Consider the following 21,940-nt stretch of genomic DNA (forward strand, 5'->3'; position numbering starts at 1 on the left):
CTGGTCCAGAATGAGCTGCACATGTACTAACAAAAACCCATTTTAGCTTCGCTACATTGGCTTCCTGTAAAATCTAGAATAGAATTTAAAATCCTTCTCCTAACTTAGAAAGCCCTTAATAGTCAGGCACCATCATGTCATGAAGAGCTCATAGTACCGTATTACCCCACTGGACCACTGCGCTCCCAGAATGCAGGCTTACTGGTGGTTCCTACAGTCTTTAAAAGTAGAATAGGAGGCAGAGCCCTCAGCTATCTGGCTCCTCTCGTGTGGAACCATCTTCCAGATTCGGTCTGGGGGGCAGACACCCTCTCTATGTTTAAGAGTAGGCTTAAAACTTGCCTTTTTGATAAAGCTTATAGTTAGGGCTGGCCAGGCTCGCCTTGGATCAGCCCTTAGTTATGCTGCTATGCGCCTAGACTGCCGGGGAACTTCCCATGATGCACTGAGCTCCTCTCTCCTCCTCCTCCTCTCCATCTGTATGCATTCATGTACCATCAATGCATGTTACTAACTTGGCTTCTTCCCCGGAGTATTTTGTGCTTTCTCATCTTGCAGGAAACCCTGGGTTCTGCTTGAGGTTTCTCTTCTTTAGATGACTTTTGTTGTGATTTGGTGCTATATAAATGAAAATTGATTGATTGATTGATTGTTAATGCATATTTTCTTTTTATGTCATAAATTGAACAAATAAATAAATAAAAACATCATTTTGGCATGTGCAAAAGTTTGGGCACCCTACATAGTCAGTGGTTAGTAACACCCCCTCTGGCAGATATCACAGCTTGCAAAAGCTTTTTGTAGTGAGCGCAAAGTCTTTCAATTCTTGTATTTGGGATTTCCTCCCATTCTTCCTTGTAAAAGTCCTCTAGTTCTGCAATATTCTTGGTCGGTCTTGAATGCACAGCTCTACCCACAGATTTTCAATTATGTTTAAGTTAGGGGACTGCAAGGGCCATTCCAAAACCTTCAGCTTGCATCTCTTAAGGTAGTCCATGGGGGATTTTGAGGTATGTTTAGGATCATTATCCTGTTGTAGAAGCCATCCTCTTTTCAGCTTCAGCTTTTTCACAGATGGTGTGATGTTTGCTTGCATAATTTGCTGGTATTCAGTGAAATCTTCCTGCATGTTTTTTGCAGTCAAACGGGGGTTTTGATTTGCCTTTCTGACCAGCATAGGAGTATATCTTGAGATTTTTCTTGGTCCTCCAGATCTCATCTTGACCTCCACGATTCCCCTAAACTGCCATCTCTTAATTACATTTTGCACTGTGGAAACGGCAAGCTGACAACGCTTTGCTATCCTCTTGTAGCCTTCACCTGCATTGTGGGCATCAATAACTTTCATTTTCAGAGTCTTACACAGCTGCTTAGAGGAACCCATGGTTGCTGAGTGTTTGCACGAATGTTTTGTTCAATTTATACCATAAAAGGTATATAATTTGTCAAGGGGTGCCCAAACTTTTGCATACAACTGGATAAAATCACACTTGACCTGGTAGCGAGCAGAGCAATATCATATATCATCAGTTATCAGTGGGCAAAAATGTGGGTTTTCAATTCCAAAGAATGTGACTGAGATCTAATGTATTTATTTCTCTTTCGTCCTCATCCTCCTGATCTCACAATGGGTGAGGAAGGTGTGTGTGTAGGTTACCAGTCCACAACTCTCATTGCATTGGCAAAACCACACCCACTTCTGAGTGATCCAGTCGCATCTGTAGGGTTAGATTGAAATCCCTCTCACAATCTGACAATCACACCGAAGTCACTCAGCAATTGGCCAGGTGTGCAGAGATGTGAAATTAGGATTTTAACTTCTTTCTTGAGCTTTCTTTTTTATTCTTCACCCAAGTCCCATCCGGTGTACAATCAAATGCAACACCATGAATGCCTTCAAGGAGAGACTGTCCAAAGTGTAAGCTGTTATCCTCGTTTATACAAGTCATCTTTTCCCTCACTTTGACACCTTCAAGTGTGACTGTTCAGAACAAATATTAACACTTCTGTCCCCCTGCCCCCTTCTGTCATTTGTTGTGTACTGAAAACTTAAAATGACGTACATTTATGACGCACCATTAGCCAGATTAATAACCTGATTCTGGTGTTGCTACTGCCGCAGGGTGGGTGATGTTGCTTGCCACAGTGGGCTCATATCACGTGTGGCTGGGACTCACCGCCCTACATAGGAAAGACAGAGACGACCTCCTGGGAGCTCCCATAGCTCCAGACAGGCTCTTCAGGTCCATGTCTTCTCCTACTCAGTGCTTCAAGAGGCTGAAAGAGGAGAAGGCGCAGCTGGGCCGTCATCTGTCACTTGCGTCTTCTTCTAGCCAGAGAGGACACCCACCCCACAGAGGGCTGAATTGGAATATCACAGATTCCTGGCTGCTGTCCCCCAGCTGACCACCCATCAGTGCAGAAGGACCTGTGTTATAGGGGGTTCCCACATTATCTGTTTATGGGAACACCACTGGGTTGAGTGACCTCCTACATAGTGGTATTAACAGATGTGTCCCTGGCAGGGTGGGGGGGGGGCACCTGTTTGGGGAGAGTCATAGGTGGTGTGTGGCCTTCAGGGGAAAAATGACACATCAACCTCCTCCAACTTCAGGCAGTGCTCTTGGTTCTCCAACACATTCATGACTCTGATTCAGGGGAGACATGTAAGTAAGAACAGACAGCCGCACCACAGTTGCCTACATCAACAGACAGGGCAGAATCCATTCTGCAGAGAACCTGTTGGTGTGGGCCTCAGACACCACATCTCACACACCACCTGTGTCTGAGAACCCTCCACATTCCGGGTCAGGAGAACAGGGGCACCGGCTGCACCCTGAGGTGGTGCAGCAGATTTGGAACCAGTTTTGGGAGAGCGGAAGTGGACCTGTTCACAAGTTGAAACAACACCCACTGCCCACTCTGATTCTCCCTGTTGTCGCAGGATGATCCACACTTGGTGTGGATGTGTTTGCACATGCACCATGGCCAAGGAGATTGCTTTACACCTTTCCTCCTCTTTGTCTCATTCCCCATCTGCTGGAGAGAGAGAGACAAGAGAGACTGATAGTCCCAGACTGCCGCTTGGTGCTCTGGCACATGGAGATGACCCAGATGTTGGCAGCCCAGCCCCGGTCCCTTCCCCATGTGTGGGGGGCTCTGTCCCAGGAGGCAGGCTCCATAGGCATGCTGCCCACATTGGGCCAACTTCTCCAGGCTTGGCTCCTGAGAGGGACAGGCTGATGTGGGCTGGACGGTCTGCACAGGTGGTGCAGACCATACAAGCAGCGAGAGCAGGATCCACCATTGCTTGCAACAAAGCTGAGTGGTGAGGATTTCAATGCTGGTGCGAGGAAAGGAGACTGGACCCCCTGACATGCGCAGTGAAATGTTTCTTACAGGGGGTTAAGAGACAACAGCCAGTGATGCATGTCTGGTGCTTGAGTCTTGGCGCTCGAGGCCTTGGTGACTGATTCCTTGGAGCCTCTGGAGTGCTCCTCTCTGAAGGCATTGTCACTCAAGACAGATTTTCTGCTTGTACTACCTCAATTAATAGAGTGAATTGTACACCCTGTCAGTTCACCCCAGTTGTTTGCTGCTTTGTAGTGACCACAGTGGTGCTACTCTCAGACCAAACGCCTCCTTTGTTCCTAAGAACAGAAGGAGTTCATTTAGGTTGAGAACTGTTCAGCTACAGGCAGTTTGTCCCTCACTGCATGGGGATGCCAGGGAGGCAAAACTGCACCTTTTGTGCCCAGCACGTGCATTGGCATGTTATGATGAACACATGGCCCCCTTTCAGTGCACTGAACAGCTGTTCATGTCCTATAGAGAGGGAGTGGCCAGTAAAGCCCTCTCCAAGAAGTGCCTAATTAGTTGGCTTTGTGAGTGTCTCTCCCAAGCTTACGCCCTTCACTGTGGTCCGAGCACATTCCACACATGGCATAGTAAGTGTTGAGGACATATGCATGGCAGTGTCTTGGACTAGGCCTTGTCCGTTTATAAGGTTTTATCTCTTGGACATGACAGACTACGTCATGCTTGCAGGTGCGACTCAGGACTTGTGAAAAGGGTGGTATGAGTGTCATCTGTGGCACACCTGACCCTCCATCCCCCCTACCCTGGGCAATTATACGCCTACATTTATCCATGATGCAAAATAACTCGAAGAACGGGGTGTGCAGGGTGTCTGTTGTATGATTGTGACCCCTGTGAGGCTACACCCAGTTCATATTCATGTTAACCGAGCTGGGTAAGGCCCCCTACTGCTCTGTTTGAGTGGCAGGGATTATAAAGTAGTAGAAAGGCCACAGTGACTAACCTACAGCCAGTCAGGCTCAGTGAGGCAGTCCGATGAAATGTTGCGGCAGGAACATTCATCGGGCTCCACCTACTGTACCCATATAGTCCAGTAGAGTGCAGAGCCTGTGTGAGATAGAATGAAGGTTACGATATTGAAACCCTTGTTAAGCACAAGCGGAGCCCTCTGGACGCTGCCTTTCCCACACTGTCAGCTGAAGTGGTTTCAGGATGGGAACTGCCGTGAGGAGCTACCTTATATATTGTTTGGGACACACAGAATCGGTAGGTGTGTCCTGATTGGCCAGCTACGTACATGCAAATTTCAGTGGGCAATTGTGCGCATGTGATTGGAGGAGAGTATTACCCATAGAGTCCAGTAGAGGGCTCTGCCTGTGCTTATAGAACGAGGGTTACAATATCATAACCTTTGTTTGTTAAATTAAATAACCTTTGTTTGTTAAATTAAATGTGTATATATATATATATATATATATATATATATATATGTGTGTGTGTGTGTGTATAAAAGTGTTATTCCAACAGAGAGCTGACAATAGACCAAGAAATTCATTCTTCCATAGAAATTCTTCCATAGTGCCTTGTGAATCTTAATCTGTTGCTATCAAAACATCTGAATCAATTAACCACAAGAACAGCTCCTGTCCTCTGTCGTGTGTGGCTGCAATCATGGCTTATTAATAACTTAATAGCTGAAATATCTAATGCACAAGAAGCCTGGGAAGCTTGTACACTATTTGCACATGTGCACATACACACAAAACACACGCCTCAATGGTATTTTGGGTACTTGAAAGGTGAGACAAAGGTAAATCAATACAAAGCTATTTTGTAATTAAAAGAATGTGGGGGTGAATTAGGCAAACAACTGTCTGGAGAAATTGAAAATATTGATTTTAATTTGCAAAATATATTTCATACCTTTTAATGTCCTTGCAGAAATGGACAATTAGGTTTCCCTCTCTCTTGTCCTTTACTTTCCTTGATTCCTCTTCTCCCCTGCTACACTCTTATATCTGTCTTTGTTCCTCTTATCACAAAATCCAGGTTTTTTTCTCTTTAATGGCCATAGTTAATGACAGAATGCAAGTTGGGGGTTGGGCGAGGTGAATGTGGGGATGGCCGAGATTAAAGGTGGCTTGTGGGTGGCAGTGGGGGTTGCAGAATGTGTGTTTGTTTTGCAGCAGAGATGACAGTCTCTTGTTGGGTTTGTGCGACTCAGCATAGTTCTCAGGCTATAAACAGACTTTGCCTGGTTGCATGTTGCTTGGAAGGAAAGCAGCAGAGGAGGGAGAGGTGACAGAGGTTAAAATGAGGGGGAGGGGGAGGAGAAAATGAAGACGTCGAAGAAACTGAAGAACAAAAAGAATAAGGAGGAGGAAGATAACGACAAAGGAGATGGTGACAGATGGAGAAGGGCATGTCCTCCTACCTGCATAGAATTCTGGGCTATAGACAGCGCTGACCACTGGATTTAACTTCCAGCCTGAAAAAAGACAGACAGCAAGACAAAGAAAAAGACAGAGAGGGAGGGAGACAGACAGAACAGGGAACATTTTTTTTATTGTCGTTAGTTTATATGCCCATTATGTTCTGATAACAGTAAGGTCACATGAAATTTTAATGAGAGAACAAAGCCTTTTTATTTTTGAGCTTATACCTCCTTGACATGTCAGTTGCCAAGATAATTTTCATTGTCTGCTACAAATTACATTCATATACAGCAAACTAATGTACTTGGATTATATGTTCTAATTACATAACAACAAAACATTTATACAGAACATATCTGTAAGACCAGGCAACTCAATGCACTTGGTTATAGGGGGATACACCAGTGATTTAATTTACACTAATATAGAGTTGAAGGGCTTGCGAGAGACAGATTAAAAAATTCAATGTAATATCCTGATGTTTACTCCCTGTTTTGGGTTAATTCTCAACAAGACAAGAGTCTGTGGTCATGCTAGCAGCTCTATAAGGCTGTACTTAGGCACAGCAGTGCTTTGAGCTAAATGCTAATGCTAGCATGGCAACATGCTCACATTGATAAAGATAATATGCTGATGTTTAGCAGGTATAATGTTCATCAAACTAACAGGTAATATATTCATCATATTAGTTTAACGTGTTAGCATGCCAAAATTTGCTAATTAGCACTAAACACAGTGTGTACAGCTGAGGCTGGTTGGAATGTCATTTGTTTTACAGATATTTGGTCATAAACCAAAGTATTCCATACATTGAAATTTTGAACTAGATGAAGTTAAAGGATCACCAAAGATATTACACTTCATCCTAAAGGGAATATGAAAGTCCGAACCAAATTTCTCGGTAATCCATCCAGTAGTTGTTGTTCTTAATCCTGTCTACAAAACTCAGCTCAGTTAGTTTTCCAAGGAATACATCTATTGTGTGAGGCCTACAGTAAATTCAAGTCCAAGCTTTAGAATGTCCTTTCAAATACCTTTGGGTGATATCACAGATGCTACATACTTGTTCTACTGAAGTCTATGGGTGACTGAATGTGAATAGGCCTGAACTGTACCTACACTTCTGCAGGGACAGAGACAGGGACAGCATCCCTCTTCGACCCCAACCAATCCCTGGAAGCTAGCTTTCATGTTTAATGCATTCATAAATAAACACAGACTTGGCCTTACCATTTGCATAGGGATTGACAGTCTTCTTATTTGTCATTACTCGGGCAGTTGCATTGTTGACCTACAGCAGGTAAAGAGAGAGCTCCATGACTTATGACATTTATACATCAGTAGTAAGTGCTGTACTTGTTAGAGTAAATCTGCATGCATAGTCTCCTAATGTTATAAACAAAGGAAATGTTCCAAAACAGAGGCAGTACACTGTACATGACAAACACTCATGTCATTTGTATGTTTTCAAAATTGCATTCAGAAACACTGAAAAAAACACATCCAAAACAAATCAGTTGTCTTTATCATTTGCATATTTTCTATCTTACGACGTTTTCCAGCATGCTCTCCCCAATTACAGTGACATTTCAATAACATATACAGACAAAAGTAAAGAAACAACAGATGCACATGGCAAAATGTTTTGTAAATGTATAGATGCATGCGGTGGGGAGGAGAAGGAGGAGTTAAAAACACACAAAGAAAATGTCATTGGGGACAAGGGAGAATATAATATGTTGGGAGCATTATGCAACATCCAGTCAACCTTAAAACGTGAGAAGAACTGTTGTGACGAAAGCAACACAAAGCATTCACATTTGGACAACAGCCTCTCTGATTCATTGCAAGAATAATTATTAAGATTAAAAAACAACCAAAGAAAACAGATGTACTGAAATCAATCAACCAAGTCAATCAATCAACCAATCAAATCATTCCAAATTCAAACAATGGCTAACAGGGTAAATTAAAATAAGGGTGCATTGTCTTCCAAAATAAAATAAAACAAATTAATAAATGGGTTTCCAACAGTCTCAGATAGATGTGCAAACTAATTCATATCTCAATCAGTATCGCTCGCACACGCTTCAAGAGAACACTTAGTGAATGGACACGCACGCCGACACGCAATAAAATATGTATGTCATTATACAGCATCAACTCAACCACAATTCAAAAAGAAATATCACGTGAGTTTTAGCGTTGAAAACGTTCCAAAGAGAGAGGAAGAGAGAGAGGAAATGCTGGCAGAATGGCTTGCTCGCCCACACTTACCATTCCCAAACCTTTTGGCCCCGCCCACTTGTTTGTGTACTGTTACCGTTGTAACTGTGTTGGATGGGGCCCTAAACAAGCTACCATTGGAAGGATGGTGGGGGGAGGAGGGGATGAGAAAGGAATAAGCAGCATCTTACTCAGGTGGCCAAGAAAACTTTGCAATCATTCCATTGCACAAACTCTCTCTTTCAGCTCTCTCTATACAAGCAGTTAGCCAGTTTCTTAAAGCATAACTCAAGCCATTTTGTCTTGTCTTCATTCATCATAGTGGTTGATTTGGACCAAAAATGTCTCAAATGATTTATTACATTATTACTGAGTGACAAAGTCTCCATAGGCAGGAGGCTGGGTTCGATGGATTGGTCAACAAAAGACTGCTGTTTGTTTCCTGTTTCCAATGACTAGTCAACATTTTTTTATTAACCATGACTACACCCATCCACTAACTTTAATTACATGGTAACTATAGTAACCATGATGACAAAGGTCCCCTAACCTTACCAAAGTAGTAATTTTAACCCTAACCCTAATCTTAACAAAGCACACCTAAACAATGATCTGTCCCTAAAGCTGACCAAATCATGTTTGTGCCTAATCCTAACCAGACCTTAACCATAGTGTTGTCACATCATGTATCATCGATTTATTTTTCAACCATGACTGTAACGGCTTTGTAAGGCACTGACAAATGGTGTCTTTCTAAAGGGCAGTTACAAACAACATTAGTTTAGTAGTTTTGTTGTTTAAGTTGGAGGACTTGTTGGTAAATGAATATAATCTAAAATCATGTTAATCTTTGATGCTATATGGACAATTTACCACTTCCTAATCTATTGTCATTGCCACACTACTTTCTCTGCCTTGCTACATGTACTGGTGCAAAATTCTGTAGCTGTCTGATCATGGTGTTGATTCAATAGGAAAGCCACTCAATAAGATAAAAGATACAGATAAAAGATGTGGAGTACATTGTTGACAGTTGGACAGGGGGAATGTAGGCTGAGAGGAGTTGACACCGATGAGGGTTGACATGGATTTTGAGTTTAGAGCTGGCCATCAGAGTCAGATGAAGCAAAGATGTCAAAACTCCAGAGTCAAGTTCGATTAGAAGATATGATAAACTTAAAGGAAATTGTTGTTATTACAAATGTAAGGTCCATGTTGAAACACAATGCTGCATTTGAATGGTTTTGGATATGTGAGATTCCTCAAGGCAGAAGAGTGACACGGGTAAAGTTGTGTGTATTTGGTGGTGCAGTATGTGGGAAGAAAAGGGATGTTTGAAATGAAAAGAGAAGGTAGTAGACCTTGGACTAAACCTTAGAATCCAGTATCTTCCTTACTTTAACTTATTGAAGCTTCACAGAGTGGGAGTCTGTACTTTTGAAGTGTCAAGGTTGGTGGAGAAATAATTGCCCAGTTTAGCTTTTGGCTCTTCAATGGGTCTGGAAATACTGAGCATACTGTGACTGAAGGGGACTGTCAAAGTGAATTTTGCTGATATGAGTTCTTTAGATCATGATGGTAAATTGTGGCCTTATTGGTCTGACCTTGGTTGATGTGCAACAAGGATGTGAAGGGCTGGAGTAGCTTTGTATGGTCTACATAAAACCAAAAAGAATGTGTAGTGCAGCCAAAAGAGGAGAGATTTGGTCAATTGCAAAAAACATTTTGCACCACAGCAAATGAATAGATAGTGGTGTAGTGGCTAATGAATAAGGGCTATGAGCTGCAAGAGCCACAAGATAAACATTAGGTTGTTGAGAAGGACAGGAGTAGTGTTGAGGGAACGAAAACAGGACCAGCATGAGGTACATTAATGAGAAAGCCTGGAAGAACTACTCACAATGGGTGTTGATAGGATCCTTCCATTGATTTGATGGAATAGAAGAAACAAAGGACCAAAGCCATGTGTCAGAAATGACTGAAAAAGAGCAGAGGCCAAGATGCAAGCAAGGTGACTATGTCATCATGTGGATTGTTTGTATGTTGCGAATGCAGATGCGTTCATCCCTGTGTTTGCAAGGTTATTCAGAAAGAAACAGAATTCGTTGAGGGAGCAGGCACAGGGGGTGAGGTAGAATATGTTACCTGTGTGAACCGACAAGGTTGCTTGGGCCCTCAGAATGGCTGGTGATAACAAATTGTTTTTAGAGAGTCACCTGGAGCAGGTGCTTTTGTTGACCTGTAAGGCCCTTTGTGAGATTATAGAGTATGTGATATCCAAATACTTGACTTGACTCCAGTATTGCTAGAAGTGGCAATTTCTTATGAGTAACCTGGAAATGTGTAGATGAAGTTTTCAGCAGAGACTGCTGTTTTGATTATTAAGTATGTAGGATATGAACCACAAAGTGGCATGAAAGTTATAATATAGAAGAAGGCGTGGTAGGAACCTTGGCTGCTTTTTGTTTGCTACTCAAATATGGCAGGAGGAGAGTCACTGTCCCAAGTGATGGACAGTACAAGTGGGGTCTTGTTAACAAGTGAGGGCAAGATGGAACACAAGATCGACTGATGGATCGGTGCAGCATCCATTTTAATGTGGACACTGTATCAAACTGTTGTAGTGAAAAGGGAGCTGAGACTGAAGGCGAACCTCTGGCTTTACCAGTCAATCTATATCCAATGTCATTGGGGCCAAGGGAGTATTATGCAACATCCAGTCAACCTTAAAATAATTAGAACTTTGCAAGAACTATGGTCATGAGCTTTGGGTAATGACCACAAGAATTAGATTCTGGATACAAGCAACCAAAATGGGTGTTCTTTGTGGGATGGCTAGGCTGACCCTTAGACATAGAGTGAGGAACTCAGACACCCGGCAGGAGATCAGAGTAGAACCGCTATTCTTTAACATCAAAAGAAGCCAGTGGAAGTGTTTTGGCACTGTGCTTAGGATTCTTCCTCACCTTTCTTGCTTTCTGTTGAGGTATTGTGGGGGCATTCAGAACAGCCTGGAGGGAATATATATATCATCTGGCCTAGAAATGCCTCAAGTTCCCTCAGGAGGAGCTGAAGGAAGTGACTAGGAAGAAACATGTCTGGGCTACCTTGCTTAGCCCACTGCCACAGCCACCAGGATAAGTGGTGAAAAAAGGTTGGATGGATAGATGTAGGAGACTTGCTGTGTTGCCAGGGAGAGCCTTTGTCAGGGTACAATCATAGTAACAAATTATTGTCAATCTATCTGTAGGTACAACAGATTTACACATTGAATGTTATGAAGGGTCAACGATAGAAAAATGCAATAAATGGAAGTAAACCCAAAGGTGGTTCAAAAAATCCCCAACTTGTGATTGTTAAACAGTGTTGATTCTGCCCAACCATCAGAGATTTATGTGATTCACATTACAGCTGCAGCCCATGTGGTAAAGTCCACATTGCCCATATTTTAGTATAGACTCAACAATATGGTTCACAGTTGGAAAAAAGATAATATGGACTCTGTTGGGTGTTTAAAGCTCTGCATACAAGTCACAATTCAAGGAATTAAAATCATTATGTTGAAAGTCAGGTGAAAAATGGACAGAGTTATGCTTCAAGGTTGGTGTCTAGCTGCTGTTTCTGAGTGGACACAAGAAACTGAAATAGCACCTAGGTAAGGTCATGCCACTGAATCAGGTTAGTTGTGAACCTTGCATTTCACTCTCCAGGTGTCCTCAAATTCCTAAGTACTTCCTCTGTCCATGGATAAGCAAGAATTGAGGACTTTTTTCTGGGGGGAAAGCTCTTTTCTTTATAAACATAAGAACATCTTTGCTTTTGAACATTTATGACCAAAATCCAAAGCAATCTTTGCACCTTTCTAAACACAAATATAAATATATCTGTAATACCTGGGTTGTGTGTGGATTTTCACTTTTAAGTATTTGGTGAGGCCAGTGTTCTTTTCAGTACAAAATCAAGTAAAACAAAAAAAGTAACAACAAAGTAAACAAACAAAATATAAAACGAGCAAGGTCTCTCACACACAATAATGTTAGGCTACTTATATGTCAACATTTATTTGTGTTTGGGTTAAGGAAAGGAACATAATGAGGCTTTGATGACTTGACTATTTGATGTAATGGGAAAGACAGCACAATGGAATGTGGTGGTAGGCTGTCAAACGCTCACATACACAAATACATATATACACAAACACACATATACAAACACACAAAGCGGAACAAGAGAACGGGGAGAAGGAAAAAGTTGAAAGAAATATTTGAGAACATGCACCTCTATTTTACGGCCTTCTACCACGGTGCCGTGTAATTTCTCTCTGGCCCTGTCGGCGTCCACACTATGTTCGAATGTTACGAACCCGAAACCCTGCATGCAGGACGGAAAGAGGCAAGAACAACATGCAGATTATTTTGTACATATTATACTCAACATTACAGTGAGCAATGGCTTGTTTCCATAGGAGCACAGTAGACAAAGAAACAAAAACATTTACTACTTCTGACTTAATATCCAATATCAGCTCCTATCCAATAATATAACAGGTCTGGAAAAACAGCAAATTCATTAATGAGAAGAAATTGACCCCTTGCAAAGCCCTGCCCCTTATGGTTCTGTTACTGCTCTTTGCCTGCCAAGCTTTCCATTCTAGTTTGGCACATATGCAGTTGAAATGTTAAGGGCAGATACAGACCAAAATGGATGCAAACACGGATACTACACTAAGCAGACATGTTAAAATGATTGTCTGGGTGTACAGTCCCCTTGCAGAAATGTGCAGATAACATTTACATCATGCGGTCCCTTGCAGCTGTTGGGAAGTTTAATCTGCACTTTAATGGTAGCAGACATACCACTCATTCATAATAATTAGTCATTAATTTCAGACAGAAGTAAAAAAAAAAAAAAGCAGCCTTCTTATTTTTAGTTAGTGAATGTTTATTTGGCATTTGGAAATTTAAGTTAGTGAGTTGGCTAAAAGCTCAGTCTCTGGATGACTCTTTTTGAAATGGGAACCCTGCTCATGGGTTTCAAATATGCACTTGAGGCCTACATACAAGATATCATGCTTCAAGATTGAGTCTTTTGCTGTACTTTTGCATTCTTACCACTTGAGGATCCCGTTATTTCACTGTTTCAACACTTACTATAAAAAACATACTTGGACAACAGACATAGAAGTTGCTTGGCTCAGCTAACAAGGTTTGTCTGGGATTGTTGGAGTGCACATTTTCCTAAATCCAATTAAGAACAGGATAGAGCCTTCAGGCCTCGAGGGTCAATCACATATAATAATAATAATAATAATAATAATAATAATAATAATAATAATAATAATAATAATAATAATAATAATGTTACAGCAGGGGTTTTGACAATTTCATAGAATGTACTGTAGTTAGTAATAAATCAAGTACTGAAATGTTCCTCTTGCAAGGTGGTCTGGCAAATACATTCCTCTGATGAAGTCATAAAAGAGGAAATTAAATCTACCAAAAGAGTGGAAGGAAAATGAACTTCTTTATGGCTTGGCATCATCAATAAAAAAAAAAAAAACAGACTACAGTTTTAATGAGAAGCAATGCATGTCAGCAGAAAAACAGAAAATAATCTTTCTAAACAGCTCAAAGGAATTTAAGAACTTTAAATTGAACTTCATCTTTAATAAACAATAGTCAAGCTCAGTATAAAACATGATGTCTGGTCAGAGGAGGAGAGGACGTTTTAATATACCAGTATTTATTAACTATGACCCACTGGTTTGGTAATGAAATAGAGAGGAAATATACTTCATTAACTTTGAACATCAATCTGCAGTGCCGTCAGTAATATCAAAATCATGTTGTCCTTTGTTAATGTTTACAGTTTATCATTGAGTATATCACTGACATATTGAGTACATATCGTGTTGCTCCGTAGCTCAGCGTTTTGTTTTGTAACACTAAAATGCTGCTACATTATTGTCTGTTCTTGTGTTCTCATGGACTTGTGAAAGGCATCAATCATGGGCCAAGTGTTGTCCCAGTTCAAAGTCTACATTTAGCCGTGTATGGTCAAAATGTTGCTGCTCTGGTCAGTTTATCAAGGATGCTTTGGGAGCTGATTTATGTAAACCTGGAGTAGACAGCTATTACAATTTTCCTTTTAAATTGAGTTTTGATTTGTTTTAATATTGTTGATAAATAAACTATTTAGTTTATCAAAATAATGCCTACTTTAAAACTGACTGCAATATTTTCAGAGAGGTGAGGGCCTGCAAGCAGGGTGAGGCTGGCTGGTCATCACAGGACGTGGATCTCCTCAGGGCGGTATTAGAGGTAACAGTTATTTTTACAATACTTGGGAGGCAGGAGCCTTGTGTTTATTTTTTATCGACAGTAGATTTGTGAAAAATTGTGTAAAAGTTTTGATGTAAACTATGAAAGTCAATCATCAGGGGGCCACTATCTGCCTACCACTGAAGTATGGTGTATGATATTAACTTTGGTTTTACATAAAATATACATTACAGTGATGGTACAGTTGTACTGAAATGTATTTATCTAAGCCCTACTGAAATGGTGTAGTCTGATTGTAATGGAATGGGATGTAATGGGAGTAAAAATTCATAATTTGCTCAGTTTTGCTCAACTAATAGAGAGGCTTTAAAGGAACATTTTTCTTTGTGGTTTCTGTGTTACTAAAAGTACATTGAGAGACAGGTCTAGGTTTACACACAAAAAAGCAGAACTATGTCTAAATTTAAACCAGAGTGTTGAATGATAGATATGTTTGAAGCTGTTACCATAAAAGCATTCAGAAAAACTGAATTTAGAGGCATGCTTGGAAAAAGCACCACATACCTTAGAACCACGCTCATTGAAGATGATTTCCACATCTAAGATTTTGCCAAATTGCTGTAAAAAAGACAATGGTTAGTGATCAATTTTTAAATCTCTTGACATATTTAGTTTGTAAGGATATTGGTTATTGTTATACTCAAGAAGTAGATGATTCAACAGAAAATTAAAACCTCACTTCTTTACTTCTCTTTTCTGTTAATTAAAATTGTACCAGATTCCACAGTCAGGCATAATTAGGGCAGCCTACCTTGCTGTTGGGTCCTACCTAGGTCCTGAGCTGTGTTGCCGGCACATTGTGGTAGCCTCGTTCTGAGTTGAGTCATGGTATGTGTGCATGAGAGAAGTGAGTGTTGCTAATTGTTCTTACCTGTTAACTTCTTACACAATTCATAGTGTATAGCTCCTAACCTTAACCCTAACCCTTCCACTGTATTCCTTCACCAGGGCACACCCACTGCTATTGGTTGGATCAGACCATGCTAACCTGATTACAGCCCCAGAGCTAGGCCCCGCTGGTGGACCAGCAACAGTGCATACTCAGCTCGGCTTGGCCCTCCAGGGACCGGATGGACTCCCGCAGTATCAGGTTCGAGCACAGCAGTGTCTGTGGGCTGCAGTTGGTCCAACAACCAGTGACGACATCTACCAACATGTAGAATACATCTACCAACATGTAGAATGCCTGTGGCAGTTGGATATGCTGCCATATCGAAGTGATAAACTGGTAACAAGATCTTGGCAAGACCAAGAAGCGGTGGGAACCCTGGAGGCCAAGACCGAAAGAGTGACAATCAGTTACCTCCCCCCTCCGGATCCAAGATGCATCACCCTTAAGGGCTTCAAAGGAAGCACTGATGCCGAACCTCAGAAGTACTGGAAAGTGGCTGTGTTCGAGGCAGGGTATGTGACAAAGATTGATAATGGGGTTGCAGAAAACACAGGGGAAGCATGGTACTTTCCACATAACCTCATCAGCCATAATGACAAAGATTTTCTGTTGTTTAATTGTTCCTTCGTACATCAGGGTACCTCTCTGAACCAGCAGCTACTCCCAGGACCTATCCTTGGCCCATCTTTACTGGAAGTGCTCCTGTGGTTCCGGCAGCATTCAGTCACCATCAGTGGCGACATTAAGGCCATGTTCCACCAGGTCAGGCTGTTGCATGAGGATAGGCCCTTACAATGATTTATATGGAGGAACATATGGAGAGAAGACCCACCAGACATCTATGAATGGCAGATTTTACCATTTGGCACCACCTGCAGCCCATGTTGTGCAATTGTTGCTGTCCAAAAGCATGTGAGCTGGAAACAAGGACATACTGCAGTCAGTGGAGTAGTGCTTTTATGTGGACAATTGTCTGCAGAGCCTGACATCAGCTCAGTCTGCTCAACATCTCATAGACAAAATGCAAGAACTGCTGGCTGCAGGTGGTTTCGAGATTCAGCAGTGGGCCAGTAATTGGCCTGCCATTGTGGAGCATCTCCCAACAGCTGCATGTTCTGCAAACATAGTTGTGGCTCACTCACACCGACCCACAGGAGCCAGCTCTAGGATTAAAGTGGCACTATCCCACAGATGTGCTGGGCTACAAGCACAAACCTCAAGATCAGCACACCCCAACAATTAGGAACATATATATGGTCCTAGCTACCCATTGTGATCCAAGCAGAGGAACTGGGATGACCCGAACCTCCCTGTTGACTTTCTGCAAGCCTGGACAGCATCGGAGCAAGAGGTCTCCAATCTCAGCAGCATCACATTTCCCCGGTGTTATGTTCCCTTGGAGATGGACACTAAAGAGGCAGTGTATGAGTGCCACATCTTCTGTGATGCCTCTGAAGTAGCCTATGGTTCAGTGGCCTATGTTGTTGTGAAGCACAAGACATCATCCATACCGCCTTTGTCATGGCATGATCCAGAGTGGCCCCCAGGCATCAACTGTCAATTCCACGCTTAGAGCTCTGTGCAGCATTGACGGGAGCCCAACTTGCCAGCCAAGGAGCTTACTCTACTCATCCGACAGACTACTATGTGGACTGACTCGACCACCTTCCTGACGTGGTTACTGATTCTTGACGGTTCAAGGTTTTTGTTGGGACAAAGGCAGCAAAGGTGCATGCGTTGACTGACCTGTGTTCCTGGAGATATGTGGATTCATCTGATAATCCAGCAGATGACATTAGTAGAGGGAAATGCTTGGCAGACCTGGCCAGGTAAAGCCCATGGAATCAGGGGCCTCCCTTCCTTTACAGCACACCAGAGCAGTGGCCAGCAATCCCCAAATCTGCTGTGCTGTGGTGTTGCTGCGCAACAGGCCAATCCTAGCCTGCCAGATGTCACACAGTTCATCTCTTGGAAGGCACTGGTGGCGACTACCTTGCACATCCTCCACAGGAAGGTGGCTTCAGATGACCATGCTCCAAAGACAGACTGAGAGAGAGGCTGAGGCTTTACTCTTAAGAAGCTGTCAGGAGGACTGTTTCCCCGAGGAGATGAAAGCCCTTGCAGCTGGGAAGCCAGTCTCACCCAGCAATCATCTTGCTGCACTCATGCCCGAATTTGACAAGGCCTCAGGTCTGATCCAAGTAGGTGGTAGGCTCAGACGCATGGAAGGTCCAAGCACAATTGACATTCATCCGGTCGTCTTGGATCCCCATCATGCCAGCACCAGACTACTCATTAGGGAGTTTGACGAGCTCCTTCTCCATCTGGATCCTGACAGGGTTTCTGCCAAGATGCAATGACAGTATTGGGTCCTGTGGGGCAGACAGGCAATTAAGCAATACCAAAGAACCTGTGCAAAATGCCAGCGATGGAGGGCTAAGCCTGTGACACCTATCATGGCCGTCTTACCACCAGCTCACCTAAGGCTCTATCAGCCCCTCTTCTTTTCCACCAGCGTTGATTGTTTTGGGCCATTCATGGTCAAGTTGGGCCACTGCACGGAGAAATGATGAGGAGTCATTTTTAAATGCCTCACCACCAGCTGCGTACACCTAGACCTCTTTAACAGTCTAGATGTCGACACTTTCTTGCTGGCCTTACAGAGGTTCACAGTCAGGTGAGGGCAGCTATCTGGAATTCTCTCTTATCAGGGAACAAATTTCCATGGTGTGGAGAGAAAGCTGAGAGAGTCCTATGCAGCCATAGAGCTACAGACTGTGACAAATAGCAGACCATCAGATCACCTTCAAGCTTAATCCACCTAATGCTCCTCATTTCGGTGGCGCATGGGAGCGCGAGATTAGATCAGTTAAGAATGCAATCCGAGTGGTCATTGGAAGTCAGTTGGTTTCGGAAGATGTTCATGGTTTTGGTGGAGGCTGAGTACATCCTGAATGCCAAGCCCCTAGGGTACACATCCTCAGACATCACAAATGTGGACCTGGTGACACCCAATATGCTCCTCATGGGGCCGCGGGATGCCACACTACCTCAAGTCACCTATGTACCGGAGCCACTGACCAGACGCCATTGGCACCATAGCCAGACCATCTCTGACCACTTCTGGTCCCACTTCACACGCCACTATCTCCCTGCATTGCAAGGTCGCTCCAAGTGGCAATGACAGGTTGATGACTTACCTGGATTCTGTGGTTATGATATCGGACCCACAACTGCCACGTGCACATTGGCCAGTAGGCAGGATTGTTAAACTCATACCAAGCGCAGATGGACACATCAGATATACTGAAACGAAGGTCCAGAACCACAGTTACCTCCGGCCTGTTGCTCATCTCATTCGACTCCCATCCATTCCAGATGAAGATACTCAAGCTGCATCACCTTAGGGAATTTAATTGTTGCACATGAGCTTAACTCATGTGGGAACAGCTGTACAAAATTCCCCAGTCAGGCATAGTTAGGGCAGCCTACCCCGCTGTTGGGTCCTACCTGGGTCCTGAGCTGTGTTGCCGGCATACTGTAGTAGCCTTGTTCTGAGTTGAGTCATGGTATGCATGAAGTAAGTGCTGCTAATTGTTCTTACCTGTTAATTTCTTACACAATTCATGGTGTATAGCTCATATATTGTGCTTCAAATTTAGATTGTGGAGTATTATCACAGATAATTGTGAATTACGTTGGTAGACATTATATTCGGGCTACAAATAAACTAGTCAGCAAGCTGCATGTTAACTACCCAGTTCATTTGCATTGTCAAAGTACACTATTCATTTGTATTGAAATACATTGTTTAATTGTATTGAAGGGAAACATTTCTTGATATTGTGTTAGTAATTACTCATAGTGACTTACATATAATAGCTGCAATATTCATTGACAGCAGAATTAATATGTTCTATCACACTGTTGGCTGTATATTTAATTTCTGTTCTATTGTTATGCCTGTATTGCAGAAACCATATCATAAGCTCAACTTCAGTAAACAGTTGAATGGCATATTCTGTGTCCATGTCATCATTGCTTCTCATTGGAGCCCCCAGGGTGAAACAGGCATACATTAGACCAGCATCTGCTCTAAAAATTCATTATAAAAACACTGACCCGAACTGTCTTAAATTTCACAGATGTCATGTATGTCAGATATTGTTGTACTTACGCCGAACATTTGCCTGAGGTCTGGGTCTCTGAACCTGAAGGGGATGTTGGAGACATGAAGTCTCTTGGGTTGGGCCTTGCTGTCTGTGCTTTCAGGTACAGTCTGTGTTGGTGGCTGACTGTCTGGCTGGGCAGCATCATCTGTCTGCTGGAAAACACAATAAAGTATCTAAATAAAATATGTACAAAGGCAATTCCAGCAGCCGTGAATGCTTGACATCCTCTTGCATGAAACTATGATGTTTGCTTGAAAAGTAACCATCAGTATATTTTCTGTATATCTGACATTATTTAAAACATCACCACGTGACATCACCTTCTAAGTCAGCTCCCCTCCATGCAAGTGCCTAAACTAACCAAAAGGAGTCCCTACTGCAGTAAGCTTTCTCATCTGCAAATACAACAAAACCAAGGTCCCCTTATAAGCTTTCACTGGAGCTTTAAACTGAATCTTGCTGTCTTTATTAGGGAATGCTCAGTTGTCATGAACTTGGCTCAGTTTGAGGTTGTGATGTCAGCTCTGTTTCTGATGTTCCTACAGTCTCTTGTCCAGGGTCCCTTCAGTTTCACTGATGTTCCAAAGCTGTTTGAATATATTTTTGATTATGTGAAAGGGGTGTGTTGGTCTTTAATGTTTGGTCAGTTCTTACATGAATAACTCACATAACTGTGGGAACACAGTATCAGGCCACTGATCCATGGAGCCCATGAATTAGGCAGAAGTTATAAATAGCAATTGAGATGAAAAAGGAGTTTGAAAAGGAAAGAGTTAAAATATGCAAACACAGAGACATAATAGATGCTCATGCACACATATACAGAGTACCAGCAGCAGTCTGTGTTTGTCCTTTAGCTCTCAGTGTGAGTGAGATCAATGGCTGTTAAATACAACAGAGGACTCTACAGTCTTCTATTACGCTGTGTGTGTGTGTGTGTTACAATAACTGTTTGTGTGTCTCTTTTCTGGCTTCAGAGATGCTTTTTCAAATCATGTGTATCAATAATAATATAATAAAAATAATTTTATATATACAGTATATAGCACCTTTCAAAACAAGTGTTCTATAGCAAAAACAAGAAATGAGAGGTATATCAAATCTACAAACGAGTCTTCTTGTTCAAAAATTAATATCCCCTTTTAGAGACAGAGGTATATTAAATATTAGGTAGGCTACAATTCAATCTAATACAAATACCCAAAACAGTCAAAATGGGGTTTGTCCAAAGAGGTGTTTTAATCAACACACAGTGTGACATTATTTGGGGGTTTCTAGTGATCATGTTTCCATCCTTCTTAGGTTGAATAATAAATGTACTGAGCATGGAAAGTGCTACACTAAATTTACAATCCTATAAGGAAGACAATGTTTCCCATTCCTCCTTTTTCTTTCTTTCTTTCTTTCTTTTCTATCTTTCTCTGTCTCTTGCTCAGAAACAGTCCCAGGCTCTAAGCCAGCTAAAAATACAGCCTACTTGTGTGTGTGTGTCTGTGTGTGTGTGTGAGAGAGAGTGTGTGTGTGTGTGAGTGTGTGTGTGAGTGAGAGTGTGTGTGTGTGAGTGTGTGAGTGAGTGAGTGTGTGTGTGTGTGTGTGTGTGTGTGTGTAAGCTGGAAAAGAAGCAGCATAAGACCAACAGACTGCAAGTCTTCCACGCAACGCCTAGGTATATACCGGCACATATGGAAAGGAATGTACACACACACAGCAGCGACTGCCATCTGTGCAGAGCTCCTTGGCGGCGACATCCGCCTACACTCACAGCGAAGAAATAAAACAAACAAACAGGGAGACAAAGCATCTTATCTCATCCCTTTTGGCACCAGAAACTGATATGTGAAGGCCAGGCTGAATGTAGATTGTTTTCTGACACATTGGAGATATCAAAGAGAAATGATGGCCAGTTACAATATAATGTAACCTGTGGTTACAATGTGGTTTTGTGAAGAGGCTGTTTTTTCATAAAAAGCTTGTATTTTAAGTCATTCTTTTCTCTAGAACCTGTTGTAAGGAGACAGAAAAAAGTAGAAAAACAGAGGAAGAAAAACTGAGAGTTCCCAGTCTTAGTTTAGCAATAGCATGCTAACATTTGGTAATTACCACTCAACAAGCCTACAGCAGAGGCTGATGGGAATGTCCTCAGTTTTCCATGTATTTGGTCATAAGACAAAGTGTCCCGTAGTTTTGGTCATTGATTTTATCATTTATGATAACATTATATTCAGCAAACAGTATTGGCTGTGCCAATTGTCTGCATTTATGCGTGCCATGTGTTCTTAGTATATATGCAATGCCCAGTGGCAAGAGTAAGACCGACCACTCAATGCGCGTTTACACTACAAACTACATTCACCCACTCACTCACACATGGATGGCAGCAAGCTACCACACAGGGTGCTGACACAGCTATTAGGAGTAGTTTGGGGTTCAGATTCATTCTTTACCTCACAAACAGCAGCTTGAAAAATGAAGTCTGAACATGAGGTCCAACTTACTTTCTGGAGTTTGCAACCACATCTCATGGCTCTCCTCAGAGGATGGAGCTGCTCAGTTGTC

At 42.3% G+C, this 21,940-nt stretch overlaps 1 protein-coding gene and 1 long non-coding RNA gene across 4 annotated transcripts in view; one reads left to right on the forward strand and one right to left on the reverse strand.

Annotated features, from left to right (window-relative positions):
* rbfox1 (RNA binding fox-1 homolog 1) overlaps positions 1-21,940 on the reverse strand; it is a 101,713-nt gene that overhangs the window by 61,921 nt on the left and 17,852 nt on the right. For 2 of the 3 annotated variants that reach the window (XM_042393920.1, XM_042393917.1), the window contains exons 3-7: positions 19,390-19,536; positions 14,825-14,878; positions 12,258-12,350; positions 6,984-7,044; positions 5,753-5,806 (exon numbers count right to left, since the gene is read on the reverse strand). In XM_042393920.1, coding sequence (XP_042249854.1) covers positions 5,753-5,806; positions 6,984-7,044; positions 12,258-12,350; positions 14,825-14,878; positions 19,390-19,536 — 409 coding nt within the window. The remainder of the gene's footprint in view (positions 1-5,752; positions 5,807-6,983; positions 7,045-12,257; positions 12,351-14,824; positions 14,879-19,389; positions 19,537-21,940) is intronic. The other variant, XM_042393919.1, reaches the window with a different exon arrangement.
* Positions 15,276-19,229, forward strand: LOC121884863. Its single transcript, XR_006092419.1, has 2 exons — positions 15,276-15,724; positions 15,849-19,229. It is a non-coding gene; the product is annotated as an uncharacterized LOC121884863 (long non-coding RNA).

The sequence above is a fragment of the Thunnus maccoyii genome, chromosome 18 (assembly GCF_910596095.1).
Source record: "Thunnus maccoyii chromosome 18, fThuMac1.1, whole genome shotgun sequence".
NCBI classification, from domain to species: Eukaryota; Metazoa; Chordata; class Actinopteri; order Scombriformes; family Scombridae; genus Thunnus; species Thunnus maccoyii.